Below are 19,090 nucleotides of genomic sequence, written 5' to 3'. Positions count from 1 at the left end.
ATTCCAGCCACAAAGCAGCTCCTTGATTTTCGCCATGTTACGTGATCAGAACTATGGTATATTAAACTAATATCCTCGGCCTGCAAAGGTGATAATAGGACATTTGTCACTATCTGTTTGCCAGTAATGTCGCAACGACGTGACTCATATCCTATCGACAGGCCTATTACCAGAGCCTCTGAGTAATCCTTTAGATGCAATAGAAAGCACTCTGGCAAGTTGCGTTCGGGCCTGGTTTAAATTTGGCTTTGGAATTTTATTTTCATTGCTATCAGGTTCGGCCTCATTTTCTCTGTGCTGCGCTGATGAGTTCACAAAGAACGAAACAGCATGCTGTCCGCAGATTGAAGATGCACTAGATACAAAATATTCCCGGAGCAAGACGGCCATTCATTACTCCGACACGCAAAATCCGAGGTCTCTTGAACATTGGTTCGGCACATTGACCGTGCGCTTCGGCCAGTGATCGCCATCTGTTGGTGTCGGACAGTGAGCCACATAGTAATTATCGTCGTACATTCAGCTGTACGACGTCCATGAACTATCGACCAGGTCATGTAATGGCAGTGATTATTAGAAGCCACAGGCTTGACACTTCACCGCCAGATGGTTCACGCTGATCTCTTTCACAAGCTAGTACAACTAACTTCCATAGTTTAGTGATGTGCATCTGTTTAACTTAGCACGATGCAACTGGTGAACACGGCAAGGAGTAGCCGAAGTTGTATGTGCTAAACGCCCATCTAGTAGCAGTGCTTTTTAGTTCGGGTGAACCGGTTACGGAAAATCTTTTTAGAAGCCTTAACAGGCGGTAGGAACAAGTTGTTGTTAGTGTTGAGGACGCGAGGCTTCGCAAGGAAGTCAGCAACTCCGCCAATATTCAAGTATTCCTGTAAGAGATAGCGTAGTGGTAACACGTGGTACTTTAGTGTTCAGAACGCGAAGTTTGGCAAGGAAGCCAGCAACACCGCCATTTCTCAAGTCTGGCTGGAAGAGAAGCGTTTTTGGTAGACTTCGGCCTGCGAGGAAGTGTAAGTTGCAGGTAGCTTCCGCGGTTCCCCGCAATGGGTATGGCTCCAACAGCCTTGAACACGATGCTGGGCAAGCCAGGGATGTTATGCATTTTGGGCACTGGTGCTGCTGTTGTTGGCGGGCGGTACGAGCTCTCAATGTGATGCGGCTTGCAGGTGTCTCGCCGCAAACCATGCGCCATGGGTGGCCTGCACGTCTCTGCCAACATCCTTTCCTACCGACACCTCAATCTTGTAAGCAAGCCGTTAACATGTTTTTCACGCCTATGATTGGAGTCTGTTTAAACACGGCATTTTACCCACGTGAAACGCCTCAATTGGCTGTGGCAATTCGTGTTTATTGCAATTAGGCCAAACTACGGTGTGCTCAACCGTCTTCCACAGTAAACTATATCCACTGCCAACGTATGGGGGAAACGAGAAATGTTCTACTTCAAGTAAGAAATCGTCCTACAATAAGAAAGTTGTAGAAAACCGTGCTAGAAACGTTTTCTCGTTACGGACAACTGTGATTTTACGGAAGATAACGTTTGAACCTTTCCAGGTCCCATTAGTTAGTACATGTTCTTTGTTGCGTATTTCAATTCCTTTTTTATGATTAGACTCAGGTGGAGTCCAAGGTCCTCGTTTCTACTTGTTATAATGATTATAATTATTGGGAGGATGCAGTGTAGCTTGCGAACCTTTATACTTCAAAGTAGTTCTGGCTCTAGCTCTGATGAGAACACAATCTGTGGACAGCCACTAGCTGTGTTTTTTATTTATATTTTTATTCTTATTTTACTGGGGAATTCTCAACAGGCGTCATCGCCTTTTTACAGATAACCCTAAGTGTTGACATTCTGAAGTCTCATGCCCGCAGATCAGAGTGACTGAAATTTATTAACATGATCCTAGTTGGTCTCTTTCTCAGGGGCGGGGGGGGGGGGGGCACAGCCGCTTCATCTGTGTCATACATGCAGGACGGCTGGTGCATGTAATCATGGTCATGCGAATGTTGAACCTAGGTCGAACCTATTAGGGGGTTCACGTGCCCCTGTGCCCAATGCGAGCCCAATGCATGAAAGATATAATAAAGAGCGTGGGCGATCACACCCTGATCGCAGAAGACAATTCATTAATAATCATCACAATACAAGTTTGAAGAACAGCACCTACACGTACACGTAGATACGAATTTCAGCACCAGTACAAATGTATTACAAAATGGGAAATTTTAGTCTAGGGTTGAGAGCCAAGGATTATTTTATAAGAAGAAATGAGGACCAAGGAGCTACAAGTTACGCTATAACGTCCACTTACACCACCAGTTACTTTGCAATAAGCTCATGCGATAACAGTGCACGACACGGACCGACGCCGGCGACGGTCTACAATCAGCTCTAGCACATCTTGGATGTGCACTCCAGTAGCCTTCCAGCCTGGAAGGTTCTAAGTTAGAGAAAACATAGGAGTGTCCCCCTCCTTCCAATTGATCTTCGAATCTGTAGAGCCACACAAGTTGTTTCGTATGTTGCTACGCGTCCTTGAATTGTGGCTTGACCGTTTTGTCTGATGGTCTTGCCTATATCATCTTCGACATACATGTACATCCGCCAGTCCTTTACAGCTGAAACTTTCAGCTCGTGCGTGTCTTGGTTGCAGTCATCTTCCCCTCCAATGTTACTTCTAACTTACATGTAGAACCATCCAAGCTGGAAGACTGTTGGAGTGTGCATCCAAGATGTGTTAGAGCTGATTGCCAGTTAGGTGTAGAACGTCAGTACCGTTGGTCAGTGTCGTGCAATGTTATCGCATGAGCTGACTATTTTGTAACTGGTGGTGTTAGTGGACATTATAGCGTAAATTGTACTTAAAAAGGAGCAGTTCCTTGGTCCTCATTTCTTCTTATATATAATTTAATCATTTGCTCTCCACCCGAGTCTAATTCTGCACACCCGAAGAGCCGTCCTTACCTATACGGCGAAACGATCGTCGTGTGAAACTGCTCCTTGTTACCGCTGCTCATTTGTCCATCTAAATTGTCTTGGTCAAAGTAGTGTCCTGTAGTACTGAGGCGTTCGGTTTTTCACAACTCATGTCCGCGTAGCTTCCCCTTCAAGTGATCTTCGAATCTTTAGAGCCACACAAGTTGTGTGGTTTGTTGCTATGCGTCCTTGACCGTTTTGTCTGATTGTCCCTGGACTGTCTTATATCAGCCAACATTCTTCTCCTATATCACTGATGATGCCCTCCAGGGTGAAAAGTTGGACAATGTTCTGTACGTTATGTAGCCAAGGACTATTTGTGTGTTGCGAGTTGAGTGTACTGAAAATATGACACGGCTATAATGGAGCTTCAAATTTCTAAAACAAATACATGAAACACATTGGAAAAATGTGTGATGATGGCTTTTTATTGGATGTATTCCGGCACAGTCACTATGAAATAGTGCCAATAAACATGTGATGTGGGCGATTTTAACCAGTCAATCATTGTAAAGAACAAAATGATAGGCATGTATGTTGCGCATATTGTACAGTATGGTGATGCGTGCAACTGAGAAATATGGGCACCTGTCAATTGAGGACATTTGTCCTCAATCCCTTGCCTGTCCATAGTTTCCCTGTTCCGCAGTAGAACTGTAGATTCATGTTCAGTGCTCAATCAGCAAGGCCCTCCTGATTGCCAATGTGCAAATTACTGGCACACTCTTTCGTTATCTCTGTGCAGCTGAGAGCCTTTTCGTAGACTGGAGGTGTGTTCGAGTTGAGGTAACAGGCTAAACTGAAGTTTGAGAGTTAAAACTGTAAATAAAACAACACGATAAAAAAGTAAATTCTCGTGTCCCTTCCCGAAGGAAAATCACGCCAGCCGCTAACACCCAGTAAACCCTAGCGGCAGATGCAGCGCCCAATAGGCGATTCAGACTACGGCGAAAATCACGTGCAAACTTGAATTTCCATGGTGATGCAGTGGTGTTTCAAAATTTTATGCACAATCCCTGATCAAATCTATCTGAGTCGTGGAGACGTGGTCACAGTTGGCCGTAGTCTGAATCGCCTATAACGGTGTGGGTGAGTGGATAACTTCCTACGGTGCACTGCTTTTACTATTGTTTTGTCCTATCTCAATCTCAAATTCTCCCCATTATCGTTTGCCAAGCCGGTGCTTCCCTCTTGGATGCACATGTTTCTTTTCTCCTATGTATCGGCGTACAGGAGTAACGATGATTCCGAGACCTTTGGTCGGAGGAGTTACTTTTGCCCTGCCCCCACTTCCATCCAATATGCTGTACCACCCGCTCTTCTTTTTACTTTGAAAGCGATTATTTGTAAAATGGAAATTTGTTCCTTGGCTCACCATCTGAGTTCTTAAAGCTATTATTCATTTTCTGCTGCCCCCGGTTATTTCTTTTATTAGTAATATTATTTTCTTTGCCTTCGCTTTCTTGTTATTGGGCGACTTGCCCGTTAGAATCTGCGAAGTAAAATAAATAAGTCTCACAACCACTGGCACAATTTCCGAGAAACCCCATTAGCTGCATCCAACCAACAGGATACCCAATGCCCAATGCTGATACCAAAATGTTGTAGCCAGCAAGCTGGTTCGGGTACCTAACGTTAGGCCTGGTCATGCAGTGCAGCTTTTTTATTTATTTTCACTAGAGCCACGTACACCCGTTATGTGTGAGCCATGAATAAGGGGAGTGGTGGCGTGGTCTGGGATGCTCTGCCGACCTTGGGTCTCGGCTTCATCACAACCAGGCGCGCCAATCAAGCTGCACTCACCTTAGGTATAGTGAGCAGAGTTACTGGCCATGGTGCAAAGCAGGCAGCAGATAGCTCGTTGCTCTAGCGCCAGAGTGCTGCAAATACGAAAAGTAGCGAGCGTATTGTAATGCAGCAACACTAGAGCAGCCTAGAGTGCTCATACATGTACATGTATATAATTAATACATAATGCATGGGAATGTTCACGTGGTGCTCTACCGAACAGCCTGTTGTATTTGTTGTATTGTATTTTATTATTTTACTTGGGCATTCCCAACAGACCCTAAGGTCTTCTAACAGGGTGCCCAAGATTAATGAATTTGTTAACTTCCTGGCGAAATTAATCGATGTAACGAGCCTGACGTGCGAGTGTATGTTTCCGTTTTTTAATATCGTACTTGTATTTTTTGTATTTATATCATTATCTCATGGCACATCATGATGACGGCCAATAAAACTGAGACAAGGGTGAAAGCCAACCACAGCAGTAAAACAGATAAAAGAATACAAATAAGAGGCAAAGAAGGCAAAGGAGGAGACAAACCAGCAGGATATACATGAAACCTATAATTGAGCAGAGATTTTAGCAACAAAATTATCCATCGACGTGCTGGTCTTGGCCTGCGTTGGTAATGTTGCCCAAAACACATAGCCAGCAAAGATCGGGGATCTAGTGAATAGGGTGGAGGCAGCGCGTGGGAGACTGAGTGAGTTCCGGGTGTTCCGTGTTTCGGAGAACCAATTATAAGCCTGCATATGCAAGGGTATTTTATTTAGTAATATTTTATGTATGAGAACACAGAGGTGGAACTTATGTCGAGTGGAAAGGGGACTGATCTTGGCAATTTCGTAAAGACTAGCGGAGGGAAAGCGACGATCTTTGCTAAATAAGATTTTAAGGAGCATGCGGTTATGGGTTTCTAGCTTGTTCAATACAGTAGTAGTTATGCCACACCAAGCAGTATCACAGTAGTCAAGTAAGGGCAATATATAGCAACGATAAAACAAGCGTTTGCAAGAAAGAGGAAGATGTCTACAGTGGGCTTGAAGAGCCCCAAGGATGGAGCTTGTGCGCTTGCAGACATACTGCACATGGGGTGACCACGACAATTTAGAGTCAATAATAACGCCAAGATGCGTATGCTCTTCAACAATGCGAATAGCAACACTTGAAGAAGGAAAACAAAGTGGCAGGGAAGGGGGAGAAGGGGAAATGTACATAGCTGCCGTTTTATCAACGTTTGGCTGCAACTTCCAATCATGCATCCAGGTTATAACTTTCCCAATGCTATCTTGCATGGCTTCGTGCAGGCGTATAGGGCAAGCATTGGAGCAAAGCAGAGCTGTGTCGTCAGCGAAAAGGCTGACACCTGGGGCAGTATCGGGGAGGTCATTAATATACAGGAGAAATAGCAGTGGCCCAAGGATTGAACCCTGGGGGACTCCAGAAGTAACGGGTAAAGGCTCCGATAACACAGTTGAGAGGCGTACAAGCTGATGTCGGTTAGAGAGATACGATGAGAGCCAGCCGATAGCCTTGCCATCAATGCGATATACTGTTCGCAGCTTAGCTAAGAGACCCCTGTGCCAAACAGTGTCGAAGGCCTTTGCGAGATCGAAGAAAACTAAACCAACATGGTTATGGGCGTTCCGGGCGGTGTGGATGTCTTGCACGAGGCGGGTAACCTGGTACCTGGTGGAGTCACCCCGACAAAAGCCCGACTGTGCTGGCGAAAGTGAAATGCGAACATGATCATAAATGATGTCATATACAACACGTTCGCACACTTTTGATAACGTAGAGAGCAATGAGATAGGGCGATAGTTGCTGGGGGTGGTGCGTGGTCCTCTATTTTTGTAGGTGGCCACGACTACCGCAGTTTTCCACATGGCTGGGAATTTCCCTTCACGAAATGACATATTCAAGATAATTGACACAGGATAGGCAACAGACGGAGCAAGAGCTCTCCAAACTTCGTTGGTAATTCCGTCTTGACCAGGGGACTTGCCAGTTTTCAGATTACGGAGATATTTCCTCACTTGGACTGTACCAGTCGACAATGATAGGAGGGACGCAGGTATTATTATTATTATTATTATGAAATGACCCAAAGGCAATGTGCCTATCGAGGGGTTCATTTGATTGAAAGAACAGTAGATGTAGATGTATGTACAAAGAGAAGTAGGGATTGATGAGGAGAGAAATGGGGAAAATCAACTGCAAGGTGGCGGAATTCCGTTGATTGCATAAGCATAGTCAGCTGTAAATTTCCTGAGGGCAGCTTTGAACTTATAGAGCGAGGGTGAAGGGGTGAGTGGTGGTATAGGCCACGTAGGGTCGTCAGGAAGTCCAAACGACGTAAACTGCGTGTTCAATATGTCTGCTATGTCTGCGGGATCTGTTGCTACCGTGCCGTCTGAAGCTGTCATTGATCGGATCGGCTCCCGACTACAGTTCTTACGGAGATGGCGGAGAAATTGATGGAGACTAGGGCGATCATGGGAAGACAGGGTGGCATGAACCGACTGTACATACTGACGATGGAGGGTACGTGACAAACATTTCACTTCGTTACGCTTGCGCTTAAAGGCAATGAAGTTTTCACTGGTTGGATACTTCCTATAAATGCTATACAAATCTCGCTTCAGTTTCACAGCACACTTGAGGTCCGGAGTGATCCAGGGTCGGGATGCATCCCGCATAGTAGGACGAGGCCTAATGTAGTCTCCTGTCCGCGGAATAACTTTGTAAGGCAACAGATGACGATGGAATGCTGACTGTAGTAAAGCATCAAACTGGACAATGGCATCATCAACATCAGAATGCCGATGAAGTAATGACCAGTCCAACCTAGACAAGTCTTCATTCACAACCTGCCAGACACGGGTAGGCACTTGTTTATACCTGTACTGAGCCTGGGGATGGAGGGACGATTTAGCAGTCGCTTGTGGTGTCGAGCACGATGCATAGTTGAGCGTACAAACAACCTGCAGATGATCAGATGTGCCAAGAGGAGCTGCGTGGTCGACTGAGAGGACATGTTGGGGTTTGTTGGTTACCAACAAGTCAAGACATGAGTTGGCACCCGCTGATGAAGTGTATGTTGGGAAACTCACTAGTTGTTGGAGCCCAAGCATTGAAAAAACTGTCTGTAGGTTGGTACCGGCTGTAGAGGTGGAGTCAGAAGAGCACCAATCATTATGTTTGGCATTAAAATCCCCCGTCAGGAAGAAGTCACACTCGTCATAGCAAGAGGACTGTATAGCATCGACCAGCATATCCGAGAAGAAGGACAATTGTTCCGCCGTTTGGGAAGGGGGTCGATACATGCAACATACAAGAATAGGGTTAGGGGTGCATTGAGACTTAACTTCCACCCAGGTAGATTCACAGCCCTGACGCTGCAGGTCGGGTCTGTGGAGAATATGTTGAAAAGCATCAGTCCGGACAAGCACCGCGACACCACCATATCCTCTAGTGAAAGAGTGTGCATTTCTGTTCTCGTGTGCTGGTCTGTCTCTTCTGAAACAGGAATAGCCCGGTACATGCATGGAAACAGATGGGCACAGCCAGGTCTCCGTGAGGCAAACAATACTTGGCTTAGTGCTCTCCAGAACAATCGAAAGTTCAGCTAATTTATTGACGAGAGACCGACAATTCATGGTTATCAGCGTTAGGTCGGATTCTGATCTGGGGTAGAATGGGGTAGCATGCAAGTTGAGGGAAGACATAGACAACATGATTATGACGAGGAAGTATCACCACCACGTTCAGTCACATTGGTACCGTCGGCAAAGCGCCACTTACGGACGGTGTGGCTAATTGTTGCCGGCCAAAATTCTGCACTGAGTATTTTGCCTTCATCCGTCGCTAGGACAGTCAGTCGTGCATATGCTGTGCCAAAGGTCCGGGATTCGCTAATACTGCAATTGAGCACCTCAACCTCACGGTCCTTGCACCAGTCAGTAATTGCGTTAGCGCTACACTCCATGTGGACATTGCCCACGTAGAACACAGATTTCGCGACTTTTTCTACGCCTGTAAGGATGTTGGGGTTAGCTGGGGCCACAGGCTTCACGTACCGGGACGTGACCCGACGCCGTACAACTTCGGCCCAGCCATCCGAACTGCTTCCCGTATTTTCACTTGTACTAGTTGTAGCCAATGTTGATCTGGTTGGTGCAGCCGGTTGTGTTTCAGTGCGTGATGAGGTCTGGTGTACATGTGTCGATGTTTGGGAAGTGCGGGTACGGTTGGTAGAGTGTGCGTTGGGGGGAGTACGAGTCCGAGTGACGGTTTCCCTCACCCCAGCCCCTGTACTACCTGAACTAGCTACACTACTGTACGTTGTACTCGGGGTTGTAGATTGTGCAATCAGGTTTGGACTCCCGCCTTCCTCAAGGTGTATCATCTTCGCCACGAGGCCATCAATGGTTGCTTTCATTTCTCTAACTTCCCTATCCCTGTCCTCCCTGAGGGATACCATTTCCACAGTTAATGCAGTGATAGTCGAGGACAGTGCACTGATAGAGCTCACTAGCGCTGGCATACCTGATTTGCCGATGTCCATGGCGCGAAGTTGAAGTACAAGGTCCGGTCGGGCCAACGAGTCCACACCTGCAAGTCCTGACTTTTTGGCCAAGTCACGAATCTCCCCATCCAGCAGCAAGGCCAGGTCCATATTTGGATTCTCCACCATATTAGGGCTGGGACTAGTTCCAGGTCCACCTATACTTACAAAAGTGGCCGAAAGGCTATTCCATAGATGGAAAGGCAGGAGCTAAAAACTTGCTTCCTACTCCTACGACTTTTTATGGCTTCTGCGTACTTCGAAGTACACGTAGTACACGTATGGGTTATTGTGAATATGCATAGATGTATTTGTCTGTGCGAGCATCTGCATCTATAAAGTGAACAAATTCCGAGCCTAAGACTATCATTTTAATATTGTAGGCTTGAAATTCTGTGTTTTCAAATCATTCTTCTGTTAACAGGGTTATGGAAGGAGCCTCCATATCACATCTGCCGCCTGGAATATTCTCCAATCTTACAACCTTAAGCGAATTGTAAGTTCTGAGAGATATATTGGGGAACACAGCCCTACAAGGAAACATGTGGAGACAAACACAAAACAAGACGCAGGGGATGTAAGGACGACGTGCCGATGAACACGGAGCAACTCGACCTACCAGAGGTCTCCGCGCTAGCGTTGCAGCCTGCTATCGTCTCTCCTCGAATAATGGGGGTTTGGAAGAAGCACGAGTAGGAATATCAACATCTTCGCGCACTACAATGGGAATCTCAAGCAACGCCGTTCACCACTCTGCAAATGTGCTGCATGTGCTGAGCTTTATTGTTGGAACAGTCTTGTTCCCAAAGTAAGCAAGATCCTGAAAGAATCAAAGGGAGGACGTTGGTTAAACGGGAGGTGGCAATAAGACTTAGTATGCATCAGATGTAGATTTATTATTATTATTATTTGAAAGTAGGACGGAGGCAGAAAATATTACAAAAAATGTATTATCTACGCATGCATCTACGCAAGAGTCACCACCAGCCAATTAGGACATGTGTCAAAGTATTGAACGTTTTCGTTCCCTTCTTGTCAAAATACTACAGGGAATGATGGAAATGAGCTAAAAGACTACAACTATAAGGAAAAGAAGTTCAGAAACATATCACTCCAATTATGTGTAGAAGTGAACGAAAAAATAGATGTGAAGAATCAAGTAAACAGCATGCAAATCCAATAAGTGACAAAAACGTAGTGACAGGAAAAAGAGAGAAATATCAAGAGATCTATTTCGCACCTTCACGACGAACAGTGCCAAACAACTGCAAAGACAACACATTCTCCTTCTGAACACAAAGCTCAGGGTCTAACTTACGTATGAACAAAGCTTCCAACACGGCAAGATGTAACAAAGACCTACCACGCGACAAAACAGAGAATACATCATCGGAATACCACTCACGACAACTAGCACTGCCCGACAGGTGCCTTTGGGACCAGTCTTGGCGAACATATTTGTTGGCTTCTGCGAGTCGTCTATTGACCCTTCACTTTGGCCATCAATGTACTGTCGTCTTGTTGACGATGTGTATTGTCACGACGACGACAAGGAAACCTGTGATAGGTTTATGGAAACTCTTAACTCCTTACATCCAGCATTAAAATTCACATCAGATGGTGAAAACAATGGTACCCTTTCTTTCCTGGATGTTAGTATTTCTCGTAACATGGATACGCACAACATGGACACGACCATTTATAGAAAGCCCACTTTCACAGGCTTGTATATCCCATGGTCAAGTTTTACTCCAACTAAGTCCAAAACACACCTCGTCAGGGCCCTTGTCTACCGTACACATAGGATATGTTCCCCTCATCTGCTGCACGAGGAACTAGAACGACTCTTAACCATAATGACAAAGAATGGCTATCCAAAGACACTTTTAATAAAACTCATCAACCAGAAACCGACCTTGGAAAAGACGATTAATTTTGGACCAGAGAGATGCCCTGTGGTACTACGTTTGCCATGGGTTGGTGCCGGTTCTTCGCGCGTCGAGAAGGAGGTGCGGAATATTGTTTGTTCCTCTTATCCGTGTGTCAAATTGTATGTCATCTTTGGGACGACCCGTGCGTTCAGCGTGAAGAAGGACGTTCTACCTACCCTAAGCAAAAGTAATTTAATCTATTTCTTTCAGTGCCGAAATTGTGAAAATCGGTACGTAGGTAGAACCTTTCAGCACCTGGGCGCACGGATTCGTCAACATGTACCGTTGAATCTTGTCCCTGTAGCTGCACGTGGTTCTCGACCTCGGCGTGGTCGTCCACCGAAGTGTCCAGTGCAGTCTGTGTCTGAGGTGGACTTGTCCAAATCCGCTGTGGATACGCTTGCCGACGCCTCCTCCTTTTCGTCGGGCGGAGGGCTGGAGCCAACCCAAACAACAGTCAACAAGAAGAAGAGACCTATACGGAAACCACCGAAACTAACATCTGGACAATCGAGCCCCGGACGAGTCACCAGAAGAACTTGTAAATCATGTCCTGAGGGCCAGCATAGTGGCAGGAGTGTGTGGTCAAAATTTCACTCAAAAACGAGCGACGTACTCGACCTATGCTTTTGCTTTTAATAGCTGTATAAGTTGCTGTTGTTTGACATTTTTTCCATTATTCCCTGTACTTACCCATGATTAGAAGGGAACGAAAATGTTTGGTTACTAAATTGGCTTTACTTTACTTGCGTCGGTGCTGACTTTTTGTTTCGAAATATTATCCACGAAAATAGTGGTTGCGACTTCGGTGATGATTTTTTTAGGAATCGGTTTGCTCCTACACTGGAGCTCGCGCTATCCCACCGACTTGACTTGCATACTCACGACTGCCATCCAGAGCGCGCAAGGAGCTCGTCTCACCTTCGACTCGGCAAACCTGCAAGACAGCACCACTCCCTGCGCAACACACAGTGTTTCGGGGAATTCACCCCTCATCCGTTGAGATTGAGTAGGCTGAGAAAAATTGTGCCTGAAGAGCACCACTTATATAGTGCTCTCCAGGCACAAACATCACCAGGGACATAAACTTACAGAGATGCTCCGTTTCCAGAGCGACAAACAACTCATGACCACCAAATAGCAGCGTGAGTCAGTGTCGCTCCTGGACGGTGAGAACGCTGTCACCTCCAAACCAACTATTCGCAAGCCCGCTGGGCACAACAGCACAACTTCGGCGATGGTTTTTTAGGAATGGATTTGCACCCACACTGGGAGCTCGAGCCTGCTCAAGCTCAACTGATGAAGGGTGGATTCCCCGAAACACTGCGTATTGAGCAGGGAGTGCCAGTGGTGATTAATTGCAGGTTTGCCGAGTCGGAGGTTCGATGGACTTCTCGTGTGCTCTGGATGGCAATCGTAGTCAAGTGCCAAGTCAAGTCGGCGGAATAGCGCGAGCTCCAGTGTGGGAGCAAACCCATTTCTAAAAATATCTTCGCCTAAGTCGCAACAACTATTTCGTACTGTTGTGCCCAGCGCGGGCTTGCGACTAGTTGGTTTGGAGATGACAGCTCTGTGAATGACGGAGGGTTCTCTACGTCTGTTCTCACCGGCCAAGAGCGACACTGACTCACGCTGCTATCTGGTGTTCACGAGGTGTTTGTCGCGCAGAAAACGGAGTGTCTCTCTAAGTTTGTATCCCTTGTGATGTTTGTGCCTGGAGAGCACTATATAATGTGGTGCTTCTCAGGCACCATCTTCCTCAGCCTACTCAAGTTCATCTGATGGGTGAATTCCCCGAAATACTGTGTATTGAGCAGGGAGTGGTGCTTTCTTGCAGGTTTGCTGAGGCGGAGGTTTGATGGACTTTACGTGTGCTCTGGATGGCAATCGTGAGTCAATCAAGTGCCAAGTCAAGTCGGCGGAATAGCGCGAGCTCCAGTGTGGGAGAAAACCCATTCCTAAAAAAAAAACCAATGCCGAAGTCGCAACCACCATTTTCGTAATAATCATAGCGCTTCCGAAATTCGAATTCTTAAGACGAGATGTACACCTTCTTTTGCTTTCCAGGTACCTTCACAACAACTCGCTGTCTTTTCTTCCAGATGGTGTGTTCGTCGATCTCATTCAGCTAAGCATATTGTAAGTTGAAGATTGTTAAGACACTGACTATTGTATTGGATGTGAACTGAAGTCATACCTATTAAATATTAGTAAGGGTGCGTTCTCTAGTTCTCGGAGAACACAACTACAAGGATCATATGATAGTACCTATTAACGCACTACTTCAGATTTTATGGAAAGAGAAAAAGGGACCTATAAAACCTTAAAAACTCTCTAGTTCTCGGAGAACACAACTACAAGGATCACATGATAGTACCTATAAACGCACTACTTCAGATTTTATGGAAAGAGAAAAAGGGACCTATAAGTTACAAGTTGTGACTAACAGCCCACCAAGGTAAAAAGTAAAAGTAAATTATCGTGTCCGTTCCCGAAGGGAACTCACGACGGCCGCTAACACCCGGTAAACCCTAGCGGCAAATGCAGCGCCTAACGGTGGGGGTGAGTGGATAAGTCTCACAACCACTGGCACAAGTGCCGAGAACGACCCCATTAGCTGCATCCATGTACCCCTTGTGCCTGGCCACAAGTTCCCAGTTGACTGTTGGTAGCAGCACGGCTGGAAAAACCGCTCCCAGACAGGACTTGAACCAGGTACCTCTCGTATCTCAATCATGGTCTTTGACCAACTCACTGTGCCTACCAAGGTAACGTGGTAATAATTATACAGTCAGATAGTGCGGATAGTGCCTCGTTGTCGCACTATCTGACTGTATATTATCTCGTTACCTTGGTGGACTGTTAGTCATAACCAGGAACGTATAGGTCCCTTTTCTCTTTCCATATTACTATTGGCTCAACATTCGAGTTTTTATGTAGATTACTTCGAAGTCTGTTTTTGACTTTTTCACTGTGCATTTTTATAAATTTTCCTCTGGTAAGTTGAATTTTTCAAAAAGTAAAAATAGGTTTTTCTGCGCCTCTCTTGACCTAATAGGCATCTGGGACGCAACAGTCTGAGTGCCCTTGAAGTTGGAGTGTTTGAAAGTCTCCACAACCTTAGAAGCCTGTAAGTATAACCAGAGTAAAAGCACCGGTATGCCCCGAATCTGAATCCCAATCTGAACCAGATGTGCTGTAGTAGGTATCGCGCTTAAAATGGTTGCGCTGAGGTGAGATTCCACAGGTAAAGGTGGAGCTGGCATGAGGGCGCTGAAATGTATATCAGCGGAAATGAGTGGCGCTGAAATGGGTGACAATTATAAGCACCAGCATTCGGCCGTTGAAAGTTTCTGCGCTGACATTCACCAGCATCATTGCGCTCTGTGGCCGACCACATACATACACTCACTCACTTCCCCACAAAAGCAACAAGAGGATTTTTTGTTTGAAGTTTTATTTTACATCGCAAACCAAACGGGCATTGATGCCCAATATTATGATGGCGATAGAATATAAAAGTGTGGCTCGATAGAGCTGCACTTGAGAAAATGAGAAAACGGTCAATAGGAAGTATTTGTATCGGTAATTACAAGTCACGTTCGAACGAATTAACAATCAGAGAGAAATAGGAAGATGAGGACCTATGCCAGAGGGAGGTACTATTCGGCCATATTAACCGTAGAAAAAACACTTTCAACAATCTTTTAAACGGGGTTGGACGACGAGTGGACGTGAGTTCCTGTGGCAGGGTGTTCCATAGCTTCACGGCGGAAACCAAGGGTCGGCTGTCGCCAGAGGTTCGCAGAGTTAACGGAACAACGTATTCATTTTGCAATTGTCATTGCCACGGGTGTTACTGGGAGGTTGGAGGGCTACTCTATCCTTCAGAAGAGGGCTGATGCTGCTCGTGTGGACACGGTGCATAAGGGTCCCTGGAGCATTGAAGATTTATTCCTTCTAACTTCTGTTTCGATCCTAAGACCTCTTCAGAGAAGGTTGAGTTGTTGAATGACTGGAAAAAGAGATAATCAAAATTACATATCCTGACTCTTGAAATATGAGATGTCAACGCAGGAACTTTCAATGACCAAATACTGCTGCTTACCCTCATTATTGTTATTAATATAATTTTTTAACAGTCCGCCTCTCCACGCTGCGCCCTTGGCACACATTCACAACACCACTCCATAGCGAGGAATTTCGTGTTTCATGCTGCACGGCGTTACGCTTCCGCTTGATCGCTTCCCTCGTCTCGGTCTTCAGCTCGGCATTAAGTCTAAGGCGTACGATCTTCTGCTGCAGTGACAATGCTTCAATGTCTGGATTGATACCGCCTTTCAGTCGTGTTATTTTGCCGTAACCAAAAGTGTCTGGGGCTGCTTCTTTGACGATCTCTATAACCTTGGTCCAGGTAGTCAGCGCGTCTGGCTCAGAAGGCTTGTTTTGCAGCTTGTGTGTAACAGTGTTAGAGTATTAAAATTTTGGTCTTGGCACTCACATCTGATCCCATCTTGGCAGTCTGCAGTGTTCTAGTTGCTACAGTTTTCTGCTTGTGATTTGCAGAGAGGATTCCGGAGGCCCATGACATGTCCAAATTTGCCATGACCAGTCGATGATCCGATGAAGTCAGTGCACCACCATAGCTTCTGCAGATCTTCAGTAGCCTTTTTAGGGACTCGAAGCAAAACGCAGTCTATCTGATAATACAATGTAAGAGTCCTTCAAGTACCCCTGCCCCTTCTGCAGTCAGTGCAGGTTGTCTTGTATCTAGCAGGAGGCTGGAATGTGGTGTTGGTGACATATACATGTAGCGGATAGCATCCGCAGAAGTCCTCAAGTGCTCGACCGCTGACATCTGTGTGCCCCACCAATGAGCTCCAATACTAGGTTCACCAGGTCCACGCCTGCCAACCTTGGCGTTGTCGTATGATGCTTTAAAATGAGACTTGATCTTTGTGAGTTGCGTGGGTGTCAGTGTGTTGCGTTTGTCAGCAGTTGGTGTTTGTTCGTTCAAAATGCCCCATAGATTTTGGGAGGGGGGGGATGTTCTGTCCAAGGCGGCCCAACGCAACGTTCATTGATCAGGAATGAAATCAAATGGCGGGTGCGAGTGTCCAGAATATTGAAGGGTCCTACCTACCTACTTCAGTATCAGCTCTCACATGCCGACGCTGGTAATGATAAATCACGTACGGCGGGTTGTTGTAGTTTGCCTGAACGTTGTGCGCCCATTATTATAGCAACCAAAATAACATGATTTATGTCGCCTGGAAACATTAGAATCATCACTTTCCGCAGATCGCCGCACAGCGTTGTGTTTATCTGTATTTGGAAGTTTTTCTGTGAGTGTACATTGCCTCGTTTCTCTGTTAGCGATTAGAAGTGTAACGACCTAGAATCGCTTCAGAATGGAACACCAAAAAAGCAATTGAATGTTTTTTCTTGACCTCACAGGCATCTGGGCCACCACATTCTGAGTTCTCTTCAAAATGTTTTTTCTTGACCTCACAGGCATCTGGGCCGCAACATTCTGAGTTCTCTTCAAGTGGGTTTGTTTGACAAGCTCCACAATCTCGAAACCCTGTAAGTATAAGTGGTATCAAAAATGAAAAGAATAACATTGTTCTGGTAATCATGGATAAAAAAATAAGGTCAACATGTTACGAGTTATGACTAACTGTCCCTCAAAGTAACCAAATCATTATACAGTCAGCTAGTACGACAACATTCAACATGACACAAAACTGACAGGGAGTACTAGTACTGGGACATTCAACCACCTGATACGTACATGCAGCTCCAACACATCTACATGGACAAGCTCTAACGCATTTTTGTCCTTACTTTTGGATCTGATTACATTGGGTCGACATCCGAGTTTAATTGATCTAGTAAGAGTTAGAAAATCACAGCAGCTTGTTTTGGAATCCATTCCAGCAATGGCCGTCAATTTACACAACCTTACCCGTCAACAAACACTTCTCCACTGGCGACTGCCAATCATCTGTTTTATGGAACACTACAAGCTTGCTGGGAGTAACTACATGCTGTCATGGAGTTTTGCTTGTGAGTTCTCTATACTGGTGTCACATGGGTCGATATCGTGTAATTAGGCAGATTTGCCTGTTTGTTCTTCGACTCTAAATTACTCTCTAAACAAACAACAACTACAACAACAACATCAAAGTGCAGTGGAATCGACGCCTCCTTCTCTGACTGTGTGTGGGGATGGTTACTGTATCGATCTCGTTGATGTTGTTGCGGTTGCCGATCTTGCCACTCGATGTGATCTATCCAGTGCCAGTGAGGACAATATTAGTCCCCTTGCCAATCTAGTACTCAAATAACTCCGTTAATTATTTTAACGGGATATTTCCATTGCTGCCCATAGCAAAAAGGAAAAGGGTGGGCTGGGGTCACTGATTCCAGTAGCTTATTAGTTTGTCGCCCACACAGGATTTCGGAGGCCCATGACATGTCCCAAGCCTACATGGAGAAATCTGGCCGACAATCCATGATCTGGCGTCACAGGTCATTAGTGCACCGTGTTTTAAAATAATTATCTTGATAACGGAATTTGATCATAGGAGATAGGACAGAAGCGGAACGTATAATTATACCCACATAATTATATTATTACGCGTGCGGTATTATTATTATTATTATTATTAGAAAGGAAAAGGACATTAGGAAACGAGTTAAGAGTAACTCTCCACCACTGTAACTAGATACTATATACAGTCAGAAAGTGCAAGAACTAGGCACAAAACTGACAGAGTACTGAGACATTCGACGTCCTGACACTTAGCTTCAACACATCTCCGTAGCGCTAACCGACCGCCTATGGAGATGTGTTGAAGCTAGGTGTCAGGACGTCGAATGTCTCAGTACTCTGCCAGTTTTGTGCCTAGTTGTTGCACTTTCTGACTGTATATAGTATCTAGTTACAGTGGTTGAGAGTTACTCTTAACTCGTTTCCAAATGTCCTTTTCCTTTCTACTTTTATTATTGGCTCAATACCCGAGTTTCAAATTATTATTATTATTAATATTTTAACTGGTTTGAGGGAAAGAGACAAACGGGAAAAATCTGAAGAAAAAATTGACTGTCACCACCAGGACTCGAACCAGGGACCCTCGCTTGTAGCCAGCGATGCTCTAACCACTGAGCTATGGTGTAGTCGTCATCCCAGCAGAGGCCGTTCAATATTTTCCTCAGACTTCGTAACTCACACTTCCTGTAAATCCACACAGGCGGGTGGGACGCAGCCCTCACTGTAACCTACACATATTATTATTATTATTATTATTATGACACTCAGTGGCCGAGGCCCAACTGGATTCGTTTCACCGCAGGCAGTTGCGTAGTCTCATCGGTATTAGGTGGCCACAAACAATAAGCAATGCTGCTCTCTACAAGAGGTGCAAAGCACAACCGATATCTAACTTTGTTCGCCTAGCCAGATGGAGACTCTTTGGCCATATACTGCGCATGCCTGACGGATGTCCTGCTGTGGCGGCTATGATTAACTATTACCAGGTGAAGGAAACAGTGTGGAGGGGACGGCCAAGAACGACTCTGCCTATCGTGCTATCCCGTGACCTGCAGAGAGTGGGGCGGAGGGGACTCAAGACGTTGTCTGATCTCCTCTCCCTCCGGGAGATTGCACAGGGCAGAGGGGAGTGGAAGGACCTTTGCAAGGACGTCTGCAAGTCCAATAGTGGCGTCTACGACTAAAACCAAATAATATTGCTCCGAAATATCACAGTACTGCTTTTCATAACTGCTGCAGTAATAATAAT

The 19,090-nt window shown here is 45.6% G+C and overlaps 1 protein-coding gene across 1 annotated transcript in view; it reads left to right on the top strand.

Moving 5' to 3' along the window:
• Positions 1 to 745: 745 nt before the first annotated feature.
• Positions 746 to 19,090, top strand: part of LOC135828350 (adhesion G-protein coupled receptor G2-like) — a 49,181-nt gene continuing 30,836 nt past the window's right edge. The window contains exons 1-5 of the mRNA XM_065340801.1: positions 746 to 1,265; positions 9,779 to 9,850; positions 13,353 to 13,424; positions 14,344 to 14,415; positions 16,800 to 16,871. Coding sequence (XP_065196873.1) covers positions 9,783 to 9,850; positions 13,353 to 13,424; positions 14,344 to 14,415; positions 16,800 to 16,871 — 284 coding nt within the window. The 5' untranslated portion in view covers positions 746 to 1,265; positions 9,779 to 9,782. The remainder of the gene's footprint in view (positions 1,266 to 9,778; positions 9,851 to 13,352; positions 13,425 to 14,343; positions 14,416 to 16,799; positions 16,872 to 19,090) is intronic.

This window comes from Sycon ciliatum, chromosome 12, assembly GCF_964019385.1.
Source record: "Sycon ciliatum chromosome 12, ocSycCili1.1, whole genome shotgun sequence".
Classification (NCBI taxonomy): domain Eukaryota; kingdom Metazoa; phylum Porifera; class Calcarea; order Leucosolenida; family Sycettidae; genus Sycon; species Sycon ciliatum.
Note: the sequence above shows the minus strand (reverse complement) of the source record. Positions and strands in the feature narration are given on the sequence as shown.